At 37.2% G+C, this 20,000-nt stretch overlaps 1 protein-coding gene across 1 annotated transcript in view; it reads right to left on the reverse strand.

The window, feature by feature from the left end:
• LOC144449064 (septin-5-like) overlaps positions 1-20,000 on the reverse strand; it is a 52,754-nt gene that overhangs the window by 23,697 nt on the left and 9,057 nt on the right. The window contains exons 3-5 of the mRNA XM_078139477.1: positions 19,162-19,468; positions 15,668-15,754; positions 3,182-3,305 (exon numbers count right to left, since the gene is read on the reverse strand). Coding sequence (XP_077995603.1) covers positions 3,182-3,305; positions 15,668-15,754; positions 19,162-19,468 — 518 coding nt within the window. The remainder of the gene's footprint in view (positions 1-3,181; positions 3,306-15,667; positions 15,755-19,161; positions 19,469-20,000) is intronic.

A 20,000-nucleotide genomic window follows, 5' to 3' on the forward strand; every position in this document is an offset into this window, starting at 1 on the left:
AATACTTTACTTTGTGATACGCAATGGTGCTGTCTTGAAGTTATTGCCTGAAAAGCTCTGAATAGCCTAAACATTGACTTTACAAGTAAAAACCTCCAGGGCTTCTAAGGGACAGACTCCTAGGACCCTCCACAAGAGGTGGACATATCCTAGTATAAAAGCTCTTCCCCCTCCTCTTACTGTCAAGATGATATTAAACTTTTCTTTTAATATTTCAACCCTATGTAGTTGCCTTTTTACATGTTGGTGATGTCTTGTAAAGCTTGGAAATTATTGTCTGAATGGGTATGAATAGTCTCAAAATTGACTTGAAGAGTAAAGAATCTCTAGGGCTTCTAGGGGGAGACCCATTTGGACCCTCCTCCCATGATGGGTAACATATTCCCATTTTAAGCTTCCCCCTACCTTTCACTGTCAAGATGCATGCTATCAAAGAAAATTGTAGTTGCTAATTACATGTTGGTGCTGTCTTGTAAAGCTTGGAAATTATTGCCCAAAAGGGTCTGAATACCCTAACAATTGGTGTGTTAGAAATCCTCTAGAGCTTATGGAGACCCCTTGATAACCCCATGAGAGGTCTACATATTCTCATCTCAAACTTTATCCTACCTTAGTAAAATGCTAGTAAATTCCATTTCAATATATTTACCCTGTGTAGTCACTAAGTTAGTATGATTCTATCTTATAAAGTATTTAGTCAAGCAATCCACTCTGAGTCATGATCAAATACCAGTCACTATGTTTCAGAACTAAGTGATTTTACAGATGGGGGTCAGTAGCTTTTCGTTGACCCAGTGGAAAAATCCATAAAAAAATCATAGAAGACATATCACCCCTTCATATGTATGACTGAATGGAGATATGATTTAAAAGTAATTGGTGGCAACAAATAAATATTACAAAGTGTCCGTGATAATGCAGGGAATTGCTGAATTTCAGTAAATGAACCTGAAAATCCTGGTCTAGGTCAAAGGTCAATGTCTAATAAGAAAGTTTATATCTGGCAATATAGGGGTAGACACTTTTATGTAGTCTCCACATATTAACATTTTAGAGCATGCTGATAAATCATGATTGTTCACTATGGCTGCCATTGAATAAAAAGTTACAAGAGCTCCAAAAGTAATGACTGTGTATGTTTATGTGGTTCTGTATTATCTATAAACATGATCTAAAAGACATTAGCCACACATAATTGCTACAAAGTGTCTGCAATTTGTAAGTAATAACTTTTGATGGTCTGTGACTATAGTCTATCATTGCATAACTACACAACTTATGCAGCATTAAAGAAAATCTGCAGAATAACAATTCTAGAAACATCTCACCAAGTTTTAGTCTCATTGACCAAGTACTTTTTGAGATATAAATTTTTGACCAAAATTCACATTTTTACACCTAATTTGCATATTACTGATGAGATCATTATATACTCAATATTTCTTCATCTATACACCCCCATGAAATTTAAGCCCAATCTGCTGAGTAATTTTGGAATTAAAGATTTTTGACCAAAAAGACACATTTTTAGCCCTAATTAGCATATTACTGATGGAATCATCATGTCATGAACAGGTTATAATTTACCCCCAAAAACATTCCCACCAAATTCCAGGCCAATCTGCCCAGCAGTTTTGGAGTTTAAGTCAATGCTTCCAAAGATAGCTCACATATGATAATATGGTGTAGACACTTGAATGGAGTCTGTATGTATTACAGTTTTGAGTTATGCTGTAAATAATGTATGATTTAAAAGAAATTGGCAATATGTAAACACTACAATGTGTCTGTCATAGGCAGGAATTGGCTTGATTTTGATATTTGGCCCTGAAGGTCAAGGTCTCCAAAGTTTGCTTGTATCTGGGGTAGGCACTTGAATGTAGTGTTTGTGTATTACAGTTTTTGAGCTATGCAGTAAATAAAGATGTTTAACTACAAATATGCCTGTCGTTCGATAAAATTTGCATATATCAAAAAACAAATTGAAGTGCATTTGTCCCATATGTCACCTTTGTATCAGATTTGAAATAAATTGTATATTGCATGTCTGAGAAATGATGTATTACAGACAGACACACAGATGCACGAACGGATGCACTCATGTATGCATGCATGCATGCATGCATGCATGGACGGACAGATGGAGCCCCTTCAGGGGGCTAACAAAGTTGATACTCATATCAAATTTGACCAAATGATAGCCACATTTGTAATATGGCGTATGTCGGTTATCAGAAAAGATAAACGATATCATGGTTTGGACACTAGGGGCAAAGTGTTTTGGAACTGGAAGTGAGGGCCAGAATAGTTGAGCATTGTCCTATAGAAATGGCTGACACACGGTTTTTTCTAACTTTCCGTGCTGTCCCCACTGTAATATTTTATTATCAACTAACAATAATACCACTCGATCTGAAACCTGTCGCTAACCAGTGTGTTACCGTTGCTGCAAGAATATGTAACTTTTGTGGACAAAACACGAGTTATCCGATAGTTAGATTATGTTGATTGACACAAGTTACAGTATGTGTTGATGCATCATTTGATTGTGATATGACTAAAGTTGTTGCATATTTTATTAATACCAGTTAGTATGTTAATTTTAAAAAAATTATGTTGTATGAGAACATTACATTATATATGTAGTGGAAATAAAGACCATGTAAATCACACTTTCCTTGTAATATCGATGTATTCATACCATGCACACAGAAAAATACAAAAATTTTCCAATGTTTCCAAACCAAGATTTTCGATGAGGGAATTTTCCTCTCCTTTAAGAATGCACAGAGTTCTTTTATGCATATTGTGTTCACAGTTTGGTGCATTGCCATACTATCAGCAGTCATGACGAAAATTCTAGCCTTCACTTTGTCAAATATGGGGCTCCCTCTTACGACGCTTACCTGTTAAATGATCGGACATTCAATAACCGGAATACGCTGTATTAAAAACCACAATTTCCTGTATAATTCAAAACTAATACACACAGACTCCACTCAAGTGTCTACCCCTATTATCAGACGCCAACTTTCTTTTGAGACCTTGAACACTGATTGTGACATTGACCTTCAGGATCAAAAGTAAAAGTCATGCATATTATAGACACTCTGTACAGTTAAAATGTGGCCAATATCTAATGAAATCTCTTGTTGACTAGACGCTTTGAGGTAATACTTACCAATCTGAGCCATTTACCATATCACCAAAACCTGGAGTGTCAACCACGTTCAGACGTAATTTGATTCCTTGCTCCTCTATCTCAACAGTTGATTTGGCGATTTTCACTGTCTTTGCGATCCGTTCTGTGAAGTAAGTATGTCCGAATTAAAATATTTAAGCAATAAACCACCCCCTGGGGATGGTATACCAAGAGGTTTTGACCAGTGAATGAAATATATGCACGAGCGATAGCAAGTGCATATATTGAGTTCACTGGTCAAAACCGAGTGGTATACCTTCCCCTGGGAGTAGTTTATCGCTATTATATTATACTAGTATATTGAAAATATCGGAAACAAGATAAGAACTAACGTTTTCTCGTTTCATATGCACCTCTGTGGCTAATTTGCATAACAATAACGCTGCTTTCAAGACAGCTGATCTTGGCCTCAACCATGACATGAACATCATGCAGCGACTGGATTTATTTTATATGCTTGTCATTTCTCGGGATAATCTGTACACTGATCGGCTCATTAAAAGTGCAAAGTGATGAATAAACAACCTGTTTGACTCAAGGTATAAACTTGAAGTGGTTTAATTAATACAGCATGCTTCATGCCCAGTCGACATCACGACTCGGTGGGGTGACATGGCGGCAGGTTGATATTTACAATGTATTTATATTACTGGAAGTTACATCAGTAGATTTTTGGGTTTGAGGATTTCCCTCTCGGATTGATGACTGATACTCTAGGACAGGATCCCAGACAAATTTCTATTTAGATTAATGGTAAGTCGGCCAGTGTAAGCTCTTACACTTGCTTCATTTTTATAACAGGACAGGACAGCTCACTTGTTTCCACTCCAGCCGAGGCTAGAACTGATCGCGTGCATGCCTCCCAGGCATGTCTTGACCTTAGTAGGTGATGATTTGTACAAATACGCGATGACTTGGATGCTTTCTAAATTTCCTTCATAATTTCTCATAAACAAGCGATCTATCGGTCAGAATAGCTCCGCTGGTTTTTTTTTATTATTTTTTTTTTATTTTGGTGACATGTAGAAGTGGTTCAGTTCTTCACTATGCAGTTTTAGTGATGTAATAAAGTGGTTACTGGTTTCATATGATGTCTCACTATAAAACACATTTTACACAGAAGTTGGTAATGTATTGTACTTTTATACCATAGTCACCATTTTATAACAAAAAACTACTGTTATGAAAAATTGCACAAAATCTCAGAAAAAAAATGACTGGGAAATGCACACAAGAAAAAGAAAAAAAAGAGAAGATTTTAAGGTTGGCTATAAATAATTCCAGTGTCTTACAGCTTTAACCATGGAAAATTTTAATGATGAATGAAATAAACTAGGGATCTAAAATAATTTTGAGGCAATTTCAATTTCAATTTTCTAACAAATTTACCAAGTCAACAACATTCAACTTGTACTAGTTGTAGTAGATATATATAGGGAAGAAATGTATTAATCGCCATCTTAGTTTCCGTACGGCGACAATCCCAAGTACCCAGAAGAGTCATTCTCAGCCATATGTTACAGTGGTTACACTCGTTCATGTTCGATTACCTTTCATAAAGAAAACACAACGAAATGGTTGAAGTGATCTTTTTTTAAATTTCTGTTCATCACAAAAACAAAATCTGTGTGATCAAAAGTGTTGTAAACTAAACCAGAAAGAATTATCGGACTGGCTAAACTTCCCGCTGAACTGGAGTAAGGTCCAAGCCTCGATAAGGTGAGGAAATTGTCTCAAACTAGCGATACAACTTTAAAAATATAACTTGACATGTCTTCATTTGTTAGAGTTATACAATTCAAGACGGGTTTTCACTTGAAAAAAACAATTCTGTGAATAATGACACTCTGAACGCAGCGATTTCTCGGACGATGTTACCACTGTAACGTATGGCTGCCAACGACTTGCTTCCGGGTTAGTCCCTCGTGCATCCTGGTACTTGAGATTGTCGCCGTACGGAACTACCACATCGGTAATTTTGACGCTGTAATTTAGCCACCAAGATTGATCGTACAAAAACAAAACTCCATAAATGAACCACAAAGTACTTTCCCTTTCAAAATGTGATAATTTTAGAAAGAGTATTATCATTTTTATTGACGACTGACTCTGTCAAAAATCGTCCCATACACTTCAGTTCAGGCATGCTCATAGAGCTCACTTGATCGTGAGATGCGTATACTGGAATGAACCATTCTGTAGGAGGGTGGAGAATTTGGATTTGAAGTTTACAACCCTGTTTCGAACAAATATTTGTCATTTGGGCGCACAATGCGTAGAATTAAGATTACATTGCTTGTTTGACGTCAATAGTGTCTTTTGAAAAGTTGCAGTTTACCTAAAGTCTCGCGGACTGATTTCCAATATGGCGGCGGTCATAATGCTCATTAACATATTCATTTTTTTAAAATTACAAATAAAAAATCATAAAAAATAGAAAACAAGACGTGCTGACTTGAAATTAACAAATCTAAGTAAGCTACCCCCTGCGCATCAACACACCAGATATCAAAGCAATCTGACAAGAAGTTTTCAAGGAGATGATGAAAATGACATTTTATGAAAAAAAATCATAAAAAATTGAAAATGGCACAGATCAACTTGGCATGAACAAATCTGAATAGCCTCCCCCCAGGGAACATGCACACCAAATATCGAAGAATTCCGACTGTCACTTTCGGAGTAGATAATGAAAATATAAAAGTTTGACGGACACCTATGATTCACTCTACTCTCTATACTCTATACAACCTATACCTAAAGCTACGCTTTCAGCTTTCGCTGACAGCGAAGCTAAACATTGTCTCATCTCATAAAATATTTGCAGAGTTTCACTATCAGTATTACGGCACGGCTGGCGGACTACAACTCGAACGAACAAAATTTGGACGCGTGCCAACCGTGCATTATCGCTCATTTTTGACGTGCTAGTTCGATGTGTAGACCAATCAGATCTCTCGATTTGCGCCATCAATATACTGGTATAATGTATTATACAATAAATCAACTGTAACCATCTAGGAAATTAGATCTCTGATGCCTTTTATTGTAAGTAGAAAAAGTCTACGTTTAAGTACATACCCATGGCAACTAAGGTTGGTTACTAATGGTTAAAATTTATGTATGTAATAACCGTCTAGATGCAACAGTTCACCCAGGTGTGCTGCAATCCCACATTCGGACATAGAACTTATAGATTGTTATTGTAGCAAAGTTCCGACTATTTCGTACCTGTACAATTTGATATTTACATGCAATGTGCATTCTTACCTTCTGCACTGGCTAGTACCTCAGACCACTAACGAACAGACTAGAAATGCCAATTGTATTATGTGTGAATGGGGCTCTTAATCCCTCTCCCTACTGTCATGCTTACCCTTCAAGCATACCTTTTGTTTAGACTCTCCGGAAACTGTCAAACGTTGTGCAAAATGATACTTTGGGTCTTTACAGTGTTTTGCAATTAAATTGACTCAACTAGTTTCTATTAGAAAAGGTCAAAGGTTACTAAGTGTAGTCTATGACCGGACCATCACACAGTCAGAATCAAAATCACTGCAGTTTCAGATGAATTATGCTCTGTTGAAGTTGCTTGTTCCTAGCAACCTTTAAAAGAATATATAATAAGTGATTTTGACACCGGAATTCAAACATCTTGATGTTATAAGTCTTTTATCTTGGGTAAATCACAACGTGAATTATCGAACCGTCCATTCAGTCATGAGGTACGAATTTTAATATGTTAATGAGATTTCCCTTCAAATCTGAGATGCCATCAGTGCACTGCAGTGACCGTTGGAGAGCCTGACATGGTTTTTTTTTCGCTCAAGAAATAGAGGATTGTATCAGTCGTTACAGCATTTTAGGTTATCGACTGTCATTTTTATGAAGGTGGGTATGTTGTTATGTAAAATTTGAACATGCATAGAGTGTTTTAGTGACTTTTACATGATCTGTTCCGTGTGTGCTAACTCAATTTTTGGTAAATTGACATCTGTATGAATTACAGAATCATGGCCACTATGTTTCAAAATTAGAATTTTTTGAACATTTACATCATATATTTATTGTTTTTGTTTGATTTTGGTCGTTTCAAGGCATAATTCCATGAAAAATACAAATCACTATAGTTCACACTTGCAATAATCAATTTGGCTGTCAACCCCGCGTATATTACACTGTGCCACTGACATATATTCCGGTGAAAAAAAGCTAGATTTTAGCGCAGAATCTCATGTAATCAACATCTTATTTTTTGTAAATTTACAAGCAATACCAACGACCAAGAATTATATTTTAAAACACCCAAACAAGCCCTGAATGCATGTGTTTGTGAAGTTTCTTATTTGGGCGGGAAAATACAATGTGACTCATTTACATTACATGCATGTCAATCACTGAATCAGGGCAAAAATGACATCGAAGTTCATGTATCACTGTATTATCTAGTTCGAGAGAAAATACAACACCGTTACTCAACGCACTCGTTTGACTGTTTTGGTATAAGTTTTTGCTCTCCCTTTTTTTCAGGAATGGATACTGTGGGAGGCTGTGATCCCGTTGTTGACTTACGTTGACTTACTCAAAACACAAAAACAGAAATTACTAAACAGAAGAAAACACACACCCACACACATTCTCCACAGAAAAACAAAAAATAGATCAGCGATTGTATATTGTATGAGTAGTCATATGAAGAAAAAAAATCAAAATCAATAAGAATTAGTTTGATGAGTTTAATACATTAAAATACGACCCCTTATTGATGCTATTCAGATACTGTACAAATACATTTGAAGGCCATCGAAGCCCAACCTGTACGCACCCGGTACACACAGTGTTACATTATAGGGTCTATGGTTACACCCGTCTACTCTAAGCACAGGGGCGTGTAATATTTCATAGATTGTTGTTTTCCAGGTCTACAGACTAAATATAACAACAATTTGATAAATATATATTCTTACATGTAAGGGGAAGAGACAAGGGGGGACATCGATTCACGACCCTGTATAAACTCCTCTGTACGTCTAGCTATTTTGAATAATCAGCTCGTTGCCGATTGGCTGTTCGAAACTACGCCTATACAAAGAAAGCCCTTCAAATCCCCCGGAAGCATCACTACTTTATGGGTCACAAAAAATGAAATCAATTTCAGTATACATGCACAGATTCACAGTTTGACACGGTAAAAATGCAGTTGTATTGGAAATCGTACAAGTGTACTCACCAGGAACCTGTCGTGAACTTTTCGCGATCCATGGTTCCAGGTTTAGTGATAGGGACATGCTTCAGTGAATTTTAAATGTAGCGGTCATCTGTCATCATTAGTCAACGCCCCTTTCTGGGCCAATCAGTAATGAACATTAGAGGGCTACATTGTTTGACTTGCCTTTGACATACAGAGGAGTTTATACAGCGCTCACTTATTGTAAAAGGTCCATTTTTCTTGTTACAAAAGCATTTTTTGCCCCCAGTGATAGTGTATAACTTTACTTGGCACCTATTCTTCATGCAGGTATGTTTTTGTTGCAAATGTGTATGTTTTGTTCAAATTTGAAAGGTTAACGAAACAAGATGACCACCCTTTAATATTTCTTCGTAGTATAGAGATTGATACATTTGTAGCAGCAAGATTCGTACAATATTTTCCTAAGAAAACGACATTCTAAGCAATAAGAAAACAACAATCTATGAAAATTGAAATATTTCAAGCCCATGTGAGTCTAAGTAATTTTCTAACTACACGTCAAATTGAAATCCGTACAATTTATGGACCACATAAGGTAAAGACTCCAAATTTGGCACAGATAATGGATATAAACTAAAATTGTGTTGTTTCAAGCATCGAAAACGCACCTTGCTGGCAGGACAAAGTTCGACACAGCCACAACACAGCCACAATCATTAGCATCGACCGTAATTTGACAACTTGCAAATTTCCTGTTATAACATTTATTCAATATAAATACGCATTGTATGGGCTGATTAATACATAATAAGAAAAAATCACCTTAGAAATTTTGTGAAAACATGATTTACGGGGTTGTAAGCCACGAAAACTTCCGTGTAGTCAAGTCCTCACACGATGTTGACAAGGGCGCCATCGTGAAAGCGTATGCCAGAACGAGGCTCTGCAGCAAGACATTATTACATAATTTGCTACCCAGTCTTCAGACTGCATTGATATACCGTTGTACATATACTACATTTTGCTGAAAGCTCATTTGAAAAATGGATACTACTACTGTATGTTACTTCAGTAACATACACTTCAACTTTACTACCCTTGCTTGTAGTCCATTAGTTTTTTTACTTTGTTGCTTGATCGGTCATGCATCTTCCATCATATGTCGATATGGTCGTCCTTGTTCTCAGAGTCATAAAAGTCAGCTAGCAAAAAAATTTCATTTCATTCAGTCATCAAGCCCTAACATTTCACTGTTGAAATCCATGTCAACAAACATGTTTGGTAACCTGATACAAATACAAGTATGCATTATGATATATGGGAACATGTTTTCCATCTGACAGACTGTCAATATCAAGTTACTATATATATTCATATGAATATAAGTGTCTTGCTGGAGAGAACAGTGCTCGATGCAAATATTAGTAGCAGAGTATTATAGACTTAATTCAAAAGAATAAGGATGTAATAAGTCGTTACTCAGAGTTTCACGCCTTGAGCGATCATCAGACAACTAAATTGGGATTGTCAAAATTGGTATATACACTTAAAGGTGATTCAAAATGCTCACATTCACTATCGCTAATTTGCTAGACGACATGTTTGTGAAATGCATTCTGGTTTCAAAACTTTTCAAAAGCGTCTGCAAACACCTTAAAATGACCCTTTTTCAGTCACTTCCCTTCGGATTTACTTCGAGAGTTTTCGGGTATTTCCGGTCCCACCTAGACCACGGGATTTTATGACGTCATAAGGGGTATACGTTAGCACTAAGACTATGACGAGCGTAGTCACTAGGTGAATAAAACTCAACAGCATTGTGAAAAAATACATTGCTAGTGGTTGTAACAGACATCAGTAAACAAAAACTACATTCTACATGTCTTATTAACCAACATTTACCGATATTTACTCACATTTTCTCACTAATTGGCAGTGTCTGTGGGTATAAATGCTAAAATATTATCTCCCCATATTATGGCAAAATAAATCAAAACGGCTCGACTAGTTATATATAAACACTTGTAATGTCGCGTGTTTCACATTCATTGACTTTTATTTATCTGATTTTTTATTATTTGCCGATAAGAAGCAATACGATACCGTCGTGACGTTTTGACGGCATCCCCGGGCCAAGGACGGCATATTTTAGCCTAATCGTACTCGCGTTGCCTTTTGAACAGTGCATTTAACAACAACGTAAACATATTTCATCTCGAATAAATATACTAGCTATTAGAATACCAATGGGAAACTTCAAGAAGGTGTATCGGGACATGTGCCACAATATATTTGTTGGTCCCATAATACACTAATTGATTCGATTCAAGTTGCTCGGAGCATAAGGAAGCACGCTCCAAGTCATTGCATCATGTAAATGGAACTGTGACCGACCTAATTTTGTTGTCCATATATAAAATGAGAGTGACCTGTAAATTTTTCACAGTTTTCGTTGTGGTCTTGTATTGTCACATGTTTGGCTTGTGAACACAAGTTTACATCTATTATTGTCTAGGGCGTAATACTCTAGTCCGAGTCTGAAACCCATATAAAACCTAAGATACTCGCATTTGGATCGGAATGAACAGAAGTACTGAGGTCTCATCGACTTGTTGGGGACTCGAATTATTGCTTGTTTTTATCACGGTATACAGGTGATTATTATATATCGGTAGAGGGGTAGTGTTGTCAAGTTTTGTGCAGTCACCGCGGCCGCGGCAGTAAGCTTATACTAGGATAGTTCCGCCGATTAAAGTTGAAGCAGTGTATGTACAATGTACGTATGGAATCGGGAGAGCACAGCGCACATTCGTGTCGGGTTAAATTTATCCACGTGTTGATGTAATCCATATTTATCAATCAGATATATTGTAAAATTCTTCAAGTTGTACAGAAATAACGTCTCTAACTTCAAAACAAACCCTGAGAAATTGGACCGGACGTGGCTAAGTATCTAGTTGCAGGCTTTCTTTCATAACCATGTGCTGGGGTCACGACCTTGATTGCCGACGTCAATATTGTCCAATCATATTTAATATCATTAACACATCGCGATATTTGATTTGTTGGTTTCCTAAACTGTATACTTCGAATACCATGATTCGTTACAAAATTCTTCTAATGAATATTAAATAGGCTTGTTGCATTAAATTAAGTGATATCGCAACAAGGGAAACCATACAAGTTTTCTTCCAGACGAGTTGCTAAAGTCATGTAAATGACAACACTAAACTCACGAAATTTCCTCAATTCTTTACAATTTTATTGCTGATAATATGGCAATCTAATAGCTAGTTTATTTATTCAAGATAAATATGTTTACTTTGTTGCTAAATGCGCCGTTCAAAAGGCGACATCAGTGAGTATAGTGGGCTAAAATATGCTGTCGACGCCATGCATGTTGAAGATATTGTAATGCTTCTCCTCGGCAAATAATAAAAAAATCAGATAAATAAATTGAAACACGCGACCGACATTACAAGTGTTTATGTATATCTACACTGTAGTCGAGCCGTTTTGATTTATTTTGCCATAATATGGGGAGATAATATTTTAGCATTTATACCCACAGACACTGCCAATTAGTGAGAAAATGTGAGTAAATATCGGTAAATGTTGGTTAATAAGACATGTAGAGTGTAGTTTTTGTTTACTGATGTCTGTTACAACCACTAGCAATGTATTTTTTCACAATGCTGTTGAGTTTTATTCACCTAGTGACTACGCTCGTCATAGTCTTAGTGCTAACGTATACCCCTTATGACGTCATAAAATCCCGTGGTCTAGGTGGGACCAGAAATACCTGAAAACTCTCGAAGTAAATCCGAAGGGAAGTGACTGAAAAAGGGTCATTTTAAGGTGTTTGCAGACGCTTTTGAAAAGTTTTAAAACCAGAATGCATTTCACAAACATGTCGTCTAGCAAATTAGCGATAGTGAATGTGAGCATTTTGAATCACCTTTAATGTGTGTATGTATATATTGCGTAACAAGATGGTCGGACTAAACTATTCCTTACGGGGGGTTTACTTCTGTAGTTAGCAAGCGAGTATTTCCCTTCATGGCGACATGTCGAGACCAGCTCATATTTTTTGTTCAGTAACATACTCTTTTCAGCATTGATTATACAGAGTTTCCAAGTTAAACAGAGGTTACAATGTTTTGTCTCACTTGTATAAGCAGCCGCTTGGGTGTTTTTGAATGTTTATTCATTTGTCTATCAATTCCTGATCATTGCAATATACATGATTATTTGGCTGTTGCTATGGGCGTGGTCTTGTTGCTAGGCAATTTACATACATTTTAAAAATATTTATTCAATTCAATTGTCTATTAATCCCCATGGTTATCTTGGTGTAGCCATGGTTGATATGGCCAATTGTGTCAACATGTAGAAAATGTTCAGAATAACACTCCTAGCAACATCTCGCCTAGTTTCAGTCTCACTGACCAAGTACTTTTTGAGACAAATTTTTGACCAAAATTTTTACACCTAATTTGCATATCACTCATGAGATCACTGTGTGCTTAATGTTTCTTTAACTATACATCCTAAAATTCACCCCTGTTAAATTTCAGCCCAATCTGCTGAGTAGTTTTGCATTAAAGATTTTTTTTACCAAAAAGACACATTTTTAGCCCCAAATTTGCATATCAAGGATGGAATCATCATGTCATGATCATTTCTTTATCTAAGCACCCCTAAGAATGTTCCTTTCAAATTTCAGACTGATCTGCACAGTAGTTTTTGAGTTTAAGTTTTTTTACCAAAAATCACATTCATTGACCCAAAACACACACTGGTGGTAAGATCATTTTGATTTGAACAATTTCCCAACAAGACACCCAAGGTAATACACCCACCAATGTATCATGCAGGAAATTTAACCTGCCAAACACAGTATGACCATAGAGGTCTTGATATGACTCTTTCCCCATAAAATGTGTGACTTCTTATTCTTTGTACAAACTGTTTTTTGAATGCCTAAGGACTGTGCATTTAAAGGGCCACTGCAATTCTATTTTTCAGCAGGAAATTTGCAAGTTGTCAAATTACGGTCGATGCTAATGATTGTAGCTGTGTTGTGTCTGTGTCGAACTTTGTCCTGCCGGCAAGATGCGTTGCAATGCTTGAAACAACACAAAATTTTCAGGACTAAAATTTTACTTTATATTCATTATCTGTGCCAAATTTGATGTCTTTACCTTATGTGGTCTATATTTCGTACAGATTTCAATCTGACCTTGCAAGTTCTCAAGTTAATGATTGTGGGTACATACGTACGTCTGTGTTGAATTTACCGTGGCTGACAAAATAGGTTCATAATGCTTGAAACAACACAAAATTTTGAAGACTAAGATTTCAGTTTATATCCATTATGTGTGCCAAATGTAAGGTGATCGAATAACTCTTTGTATTACTGCTGCCTCCAAAAACACAACGTCGAACCATTGTCGACTAACCATGCTAACGGTACTGCCAAAGTGAACTGCTGGGCTAACAACACCAAGACCATGTTGGCCTCAAGGATGACGTAATATTACAAATGTAAACAACACCTTTGGCTTTGCTAACACGTGAGTGCTCGGCATATTCCGGAAACACGAAAAAAGTCGAAGGAAGCAGGCTGAGAGGTACAGATTTTCCCCCTCCCATTTCTATATGACGCATACAGTAAATCAACATTTAATCATACATTAATTTCATTAGGGGGCAGTATGAACATATTAGTGTAAAGAAAGAAATAGAATTGCAGTGGCCCTTTAAATGAACATGTTTTAATCATAGTGTCTAAGATTTAATTCAGCTGTGCTAAAACAGGCCTAGGTTTCCAAGCAACCTCAAACAGATGTTAATCTTTATGCCATTGACAATGACATGTGAAGTAGCTCATAAAAGATTTAATGATTTAATTGCATCAATAAAACAAGAAACTTTCATTTCCAGACTTACAGAAAGCATCTTGGAGTACAACAAATTACATATTTCAACGCAAAATGCACATCTCTGATGCGATCATTTTCATTTGAACAATTTCCCAACTAGACACCCAAGGTAATGGACCCACCAAATATCATGGCAATCAGATAAGACTAAGTTGTTTACACACACACACACACACACACACACACACACACACACACACACACACACACACACACACAGACAGACAGACAGACAGACAGACAGACAGACAGACAGACAGACAGACACACACACACACACACACACACACACACACACACACACACACACACACACACACACACACACACTGATGCCAGGCAATCCCTATGGCACTACTGAACCTGAGTTCAGTTGTGCTAAAAAGCAACTACATAGGGTTGAAATAATTTTGAAATATACTTTGATAGCATCTTGACAGTAAGAGGGGAAGAGCTTGAGACTGGGATATGGAATTTTTACTCTTAAAGCCAATATTTAGGCTATTCAGACCCTTTCAAGCAATAACTAAATCCATGCTTTACAAGACAGCACCATCAAGTATCAGAAACTATTCTTTATAACTTACATAGGGTTGAAATATGTTCTTAAAAAGTTAAATAGCATCATTATATACATGTAGTAGAGGTCAGCACATCTAATGGTAGTATCATTGGTAGGGGAGATTTGGAGTTTAAGGCAATTTTATAGACGACCTGACTATAAAATAATAACAATAATGAACGCCCTCCCAGTCCATAATGGACTCAAGCAAACTTAGCACTCCATAATGGGCTCGGCTGTCACCTCGCCCATTATGTCGTTCAAAGTTTGCTTGAGTCCAGTATGGGCTGGGAGGGCGTACATTATTGTTTAAATATTGATGTGTGGACCTGAAATACCCATCATTTCCAGTGTAGGACAGAGCAGTGTTTCATGCTCTAATAGTAACATAAAAAAGGGAATACCCCCAGGGACACACAGACAGGAAGAACAGTGCCCTCACAGTCAATTATACAATGGACAATTATTTGCAGTTAGTCAAGCCCAAATATCGCGTTACTTTACGTGATAAAACGTAACATCGCAACTTCATACATAAACAACAGCCCCTAATTAGGAGTAAAAGATTATTGCTACAGCAAATAAGTGACATCATCATATCAAGGGAAAAGATGCGTTTTTAGTCTATTTTTAGTGGTCTGAGGTACGTAGTACCCTGTCTTTGTATAGATGTCACGTGACATGTAATATGCATTTTTACCTTCTGCACTGGGCAGTACCCTGTCAAAGTATAAATATGTCATGTGACACGCAATGTGCATTCTTACCTTCTGCACTGGGTAGAACCCTGTCTTTGTATAGGTCTGTCAGGAAAAGACTGTTGACGAGAGTCGACTTGCCGAGTCCAGCTTCACCTGGAAACAGACGACACAAGGAAGGGTATATGATTTAATACATATTTTTCCACTTTCTGAATAAATATGTTGAATGTTGACGTACTTGTAAACGTTCAATCAAGTGTGATATTATGCTGAAAGGTCATCTGTACAAGAATTCAGTTTAAATTAACGGGTTTAAATTCGCATTGCACCAAAATTTAATTATTAGCTCACCAAAGCTTTCGCCAGCTATCCACCATGGCTTCGCTTCGTCAGTGTGACAATTGTCCCAAATTCTTAGAAGTTGGTATGGTAACGTCCCCCATCACTGTCCATAGATAGTTTTAAAGTCCGAATATGAATCGCTTCCTTAATCCCTCGATCGCCTAAACCAGTCCGACTCACGATCCAAAATTGTAACAATAACATTGTCAGGGTCGAAAAAAGACCTGGGTGATCCTTGTGTACACAGGTACTCGAATCAATGTGTAGAAAAAAATGTATGGTAAAATAAGTCTTATTTACATACATATTTTTTTTTTAAATCATACACATTGATTCGAGTACCTGTGCTTGTGTAGATGTCTGGAGACCTCCGATGATGTGCAACTCGGCCTACGATGTTCACTTATTTTAGCTTTCAGAGTCCTCTCAGTTTCCCCGATGTATTCCTCTTCACAGGTTTCATCCTCACCACTGAGGTTAAGGGATTAAAGGAACCGATTCATATTCGAAATTTAAAACTATCCATGAACCGCGAACCGTGATCATGGTGATGGGGTACGTTACCAACTTCCGAGAATTTGTCTGAAGTCACGCATGCGTCGTGACTTTAGAAAACACAAACGAAGCCATGGTGGTTACGATTGCGATTCACTTCGTCCCATTTCAACTCGCCCCATTTTTAACTCGTCCCATTTTCAACTCGCCCCAACAACACTAGTAAACGTTTATAAATCTAAACGATACATGGACTCGAAGTACGGGTACCGAAACAATGTACATGATTTTACCTATGTGGCCAGTTGAAGCGTAGAAAATGTAACATTTCGTGGCAGAAAGTGGTGTGGGTTTTGGCTAAGTGTTTGCTAGATCTAGAACTTTAAACTAGCACAACAACTTTCCTCAGTCATGAGTATCATTTTTCACATTAGGACTTAATGTTTACAACCCAAATAAGTATTAGTGACTGACACGCTTACGACTTCCGCGCGTACGGGTTTTGGAAACTTGTCTCCTCTCCCTAGTTAACGCAACTAAGTATTGTAACTTATGTGTTTACAGCGCAAGTGTTACTTAATTAGTGGAATACAATATACCACAGACCCTCAAACTGAGTACTACTAGGTTCGATGTCATATATGCACGGGTAAATTACATTGTAAAGAGTTAGGGCGAGTTGAAAATGGGGCGAGTTGAAATTGGGGCGAGTTGAAAATTGGACGAGTGAAATGGGACGAGTGAAATTGGGACGAGTTGATCCGTCACCGACGTGGATACCTGGCGAAAGCTTTGGTGAGCCGCCGCACTCTCTGAGCTAAGTTAAATACCCCCTCCCGGACCCTCCCCTCGATTCCACTCCTCGTCATAGTAGCTCCCGCCTATATGGTTGGATAGAATTTCATCGGCGGGAGGGAATACCCCCTCCCGGACCCACCCCCTCTTTCCGAACCCTCGTCATAGGAAGTCTAGTTCTGTTACTCTACCTGCTAATATAATTGCCTATATCCACCCAAAAACATTTTTTAAATAATCACTCGAATCATTGTGTCAATATTGCAAGGACATGCCCACCGTCTGTTTGTCATGAGTTACAAGGAATAACAGATGCATTCATATCACTAAACTCCTACACTGGTGAAATTAGAATGATCTTCCAGCAACTTTCCAGTTATCTTGTAAGCTTATAGCGTAAACTTCCGTAATTCGTAAATTGTTTTTTTTTTTCATCTTAAATGTAAAAATTGAAATTCTACCTTAGTATTAAAGGCCAAATAAAAAAGTGTTTGCGATAACCCAACCGACCCTTATTTAAGCCCCCGACCCTAAGCATTCTTTTGCATGCAAAAAGGTAAAATGGTAACGATTTACTTCTATTTCCGTGTATATACTTCACATGTGGTCACTTTTAAAAAAATCAAAAAAAAAAAAAAACAGTATTCCAGAGCGAAATCAGGCCTTTTTAGACTTTAACAGTACAGTCTGCATAACGTGTTCATATAATTGTCTTCATTTACTTCTTTTACACCTACCCCCTACCCCCCCCCCCCTACACCTCATCAAACTCTCTCGCGAAAGTATCGACGAGTATCTTATTTTGGGGTCGAAAAATGTAAAGTAAAATAAAATATAATTTCGACCTAGCTACCCTTTTTTCTGAAGTTATGTTATCGGAAACAATTTCTAATTTTTATTTTGCCAAATTCGTAATGGAACACTTATTTTGCCAAATTCGTAATGGAACACTTATTTTGCCTAATTCGTAATGGAACACTTATTTTGCCTAATTCGTAATGGAACACTTATTTTGCCTAATTCGTAATGGAACACTTATTTTGCCTAATTCGTAATGGAACACTTATTTTGCCTAATTCGTAATGGAACACTTATTTTGCCAAATTCGTAATGGAACACTTATTTTGCCTAATTCGTAATGGAACACTTATTTTGCCTAATTCGTAATGGAACACTTATTTTGCCTAATTCGTAATGGAACACTTATTTTGCCTAATTCGTAATGGAACACTTATTTTGCCAAATTCGTAATGGAACACTTATTTTGCCTAATTCGTAATGGAACACTTATTTTGCCAAATTCGTAATGGAACACTTATTTTGCCTAATTCGTAATGGAACACTTATTTTGCCTAATTCGTAATGGAACACTTATTTTGCCTAATTCGTAATGGAACACTTATTTTTCCGTACATTTTACGGGGGACATCCATTGCCCACCATTTACTATTGTACATGCCGTTACGACTAGAAGCGTTCTTATTCGACTCCTAGTCGTAAACGTTTCCAATATTGTGGGACGATAAAGTACGCTGTCACTAAACCCAAGACTCCTGTCTCAACCGTAATTCTGGCAAGCAGTACTACGACTTTGCTACTAAGCTTATTATAATCGATACTATTAGATAGTGTACATGTCATGGCAGAGTTTAAACTGTCTATCGTATGAATAGGATGATATCAATACTTAACAATGTTCTGAGTTACAATATGGTTATACATAACAGTTTCGATAACCTTTTCCATGATGTAATATAAAATTAACTAAACTTTAGCAGTATTGATAATGATGACTGTTTGTACATTGTCAGTGATTAGTATAGCCCCCCGAATAGCCTTTGGTAGTTAAGGACATTACGGTTTTTACAACCCACATATTTATTAGCGTTGTTTAAAGGGAAGTTACAAAGGTCCATACGGTCCCTTACCTACAACCATTAAAGTAAACTCGAACCCCTTCTTGACAGATTTACGATGGACTTGGTCTGGCAGCGTGGCAAAACCAACATACTCCCGGCCACTATCTGTGTTAAGACTTGGGGTGGATAGAGATGACACTGATGTCGACGAGCTAGACCTGGTCGTGTTTAGGTCGCTGCTACGAGATCCAAAGTCGCTGACTCGAGTTGAAAACTCGCTTCTGCTCGAAAACTCCGTGGATCGGCTAGTTGTGAAGTCAGATGACCTGGTGGACGATCGGTACTCCCTATCCCTTGATAATGATGACTGACCTTCCTGTGAGAGAAATGACACTGGTTTACAAAATGACAGCTTTAGTAATTTAAGTGTGAATGTTACTTTAGCCTTCCATTCGTCACTGTTTGAAGAAATCGAGACATCTGAGCTCACATTGGCACAATCATCAGTAACGTCTACCTCCATTGCAATAACATGTCTAACACCTTTTCAGATCTATGCATACAGTCAATGATCGGACAAAGTGCACTGCAGTGACCTTTAAATCAGTCACGTGGAAAATCTTCATGGCGGCTCGTTACAATACATGCAATAGCATCTTTTCATTACAGAAGCTACTGTACGTGTAAATTGCCTCATTGATTATCGACACTTTTGTTTTCAAACAACGAATCTTAGAGCATTTTAAATAGGGCTATGGTAGTTGAAAAGTAGGGCTATGGTAGCTGAAAAGCGCCCCTCAATTGAGAAATATGCTTGTAGATTCTAAAATATCCTGTTTTGGACAAACAATATCACTAAAGGAATGTAATTTTCAACTCGTTTTACACCAGCATATAATGACAAATAG

This window comes from Glandiceps talaboti, chromosome 18 (assembly GCF_964340395.1).
Source record: "Glandiceps talaboti chromosome 18, keGlaTala1.1, whole genome shotgun sequence".
NCBI lineage: Eukaryota > Metazoa > Hemichordata > Enteropneusta > Spengelidae > Glandiceps > Glandiceps talaboti.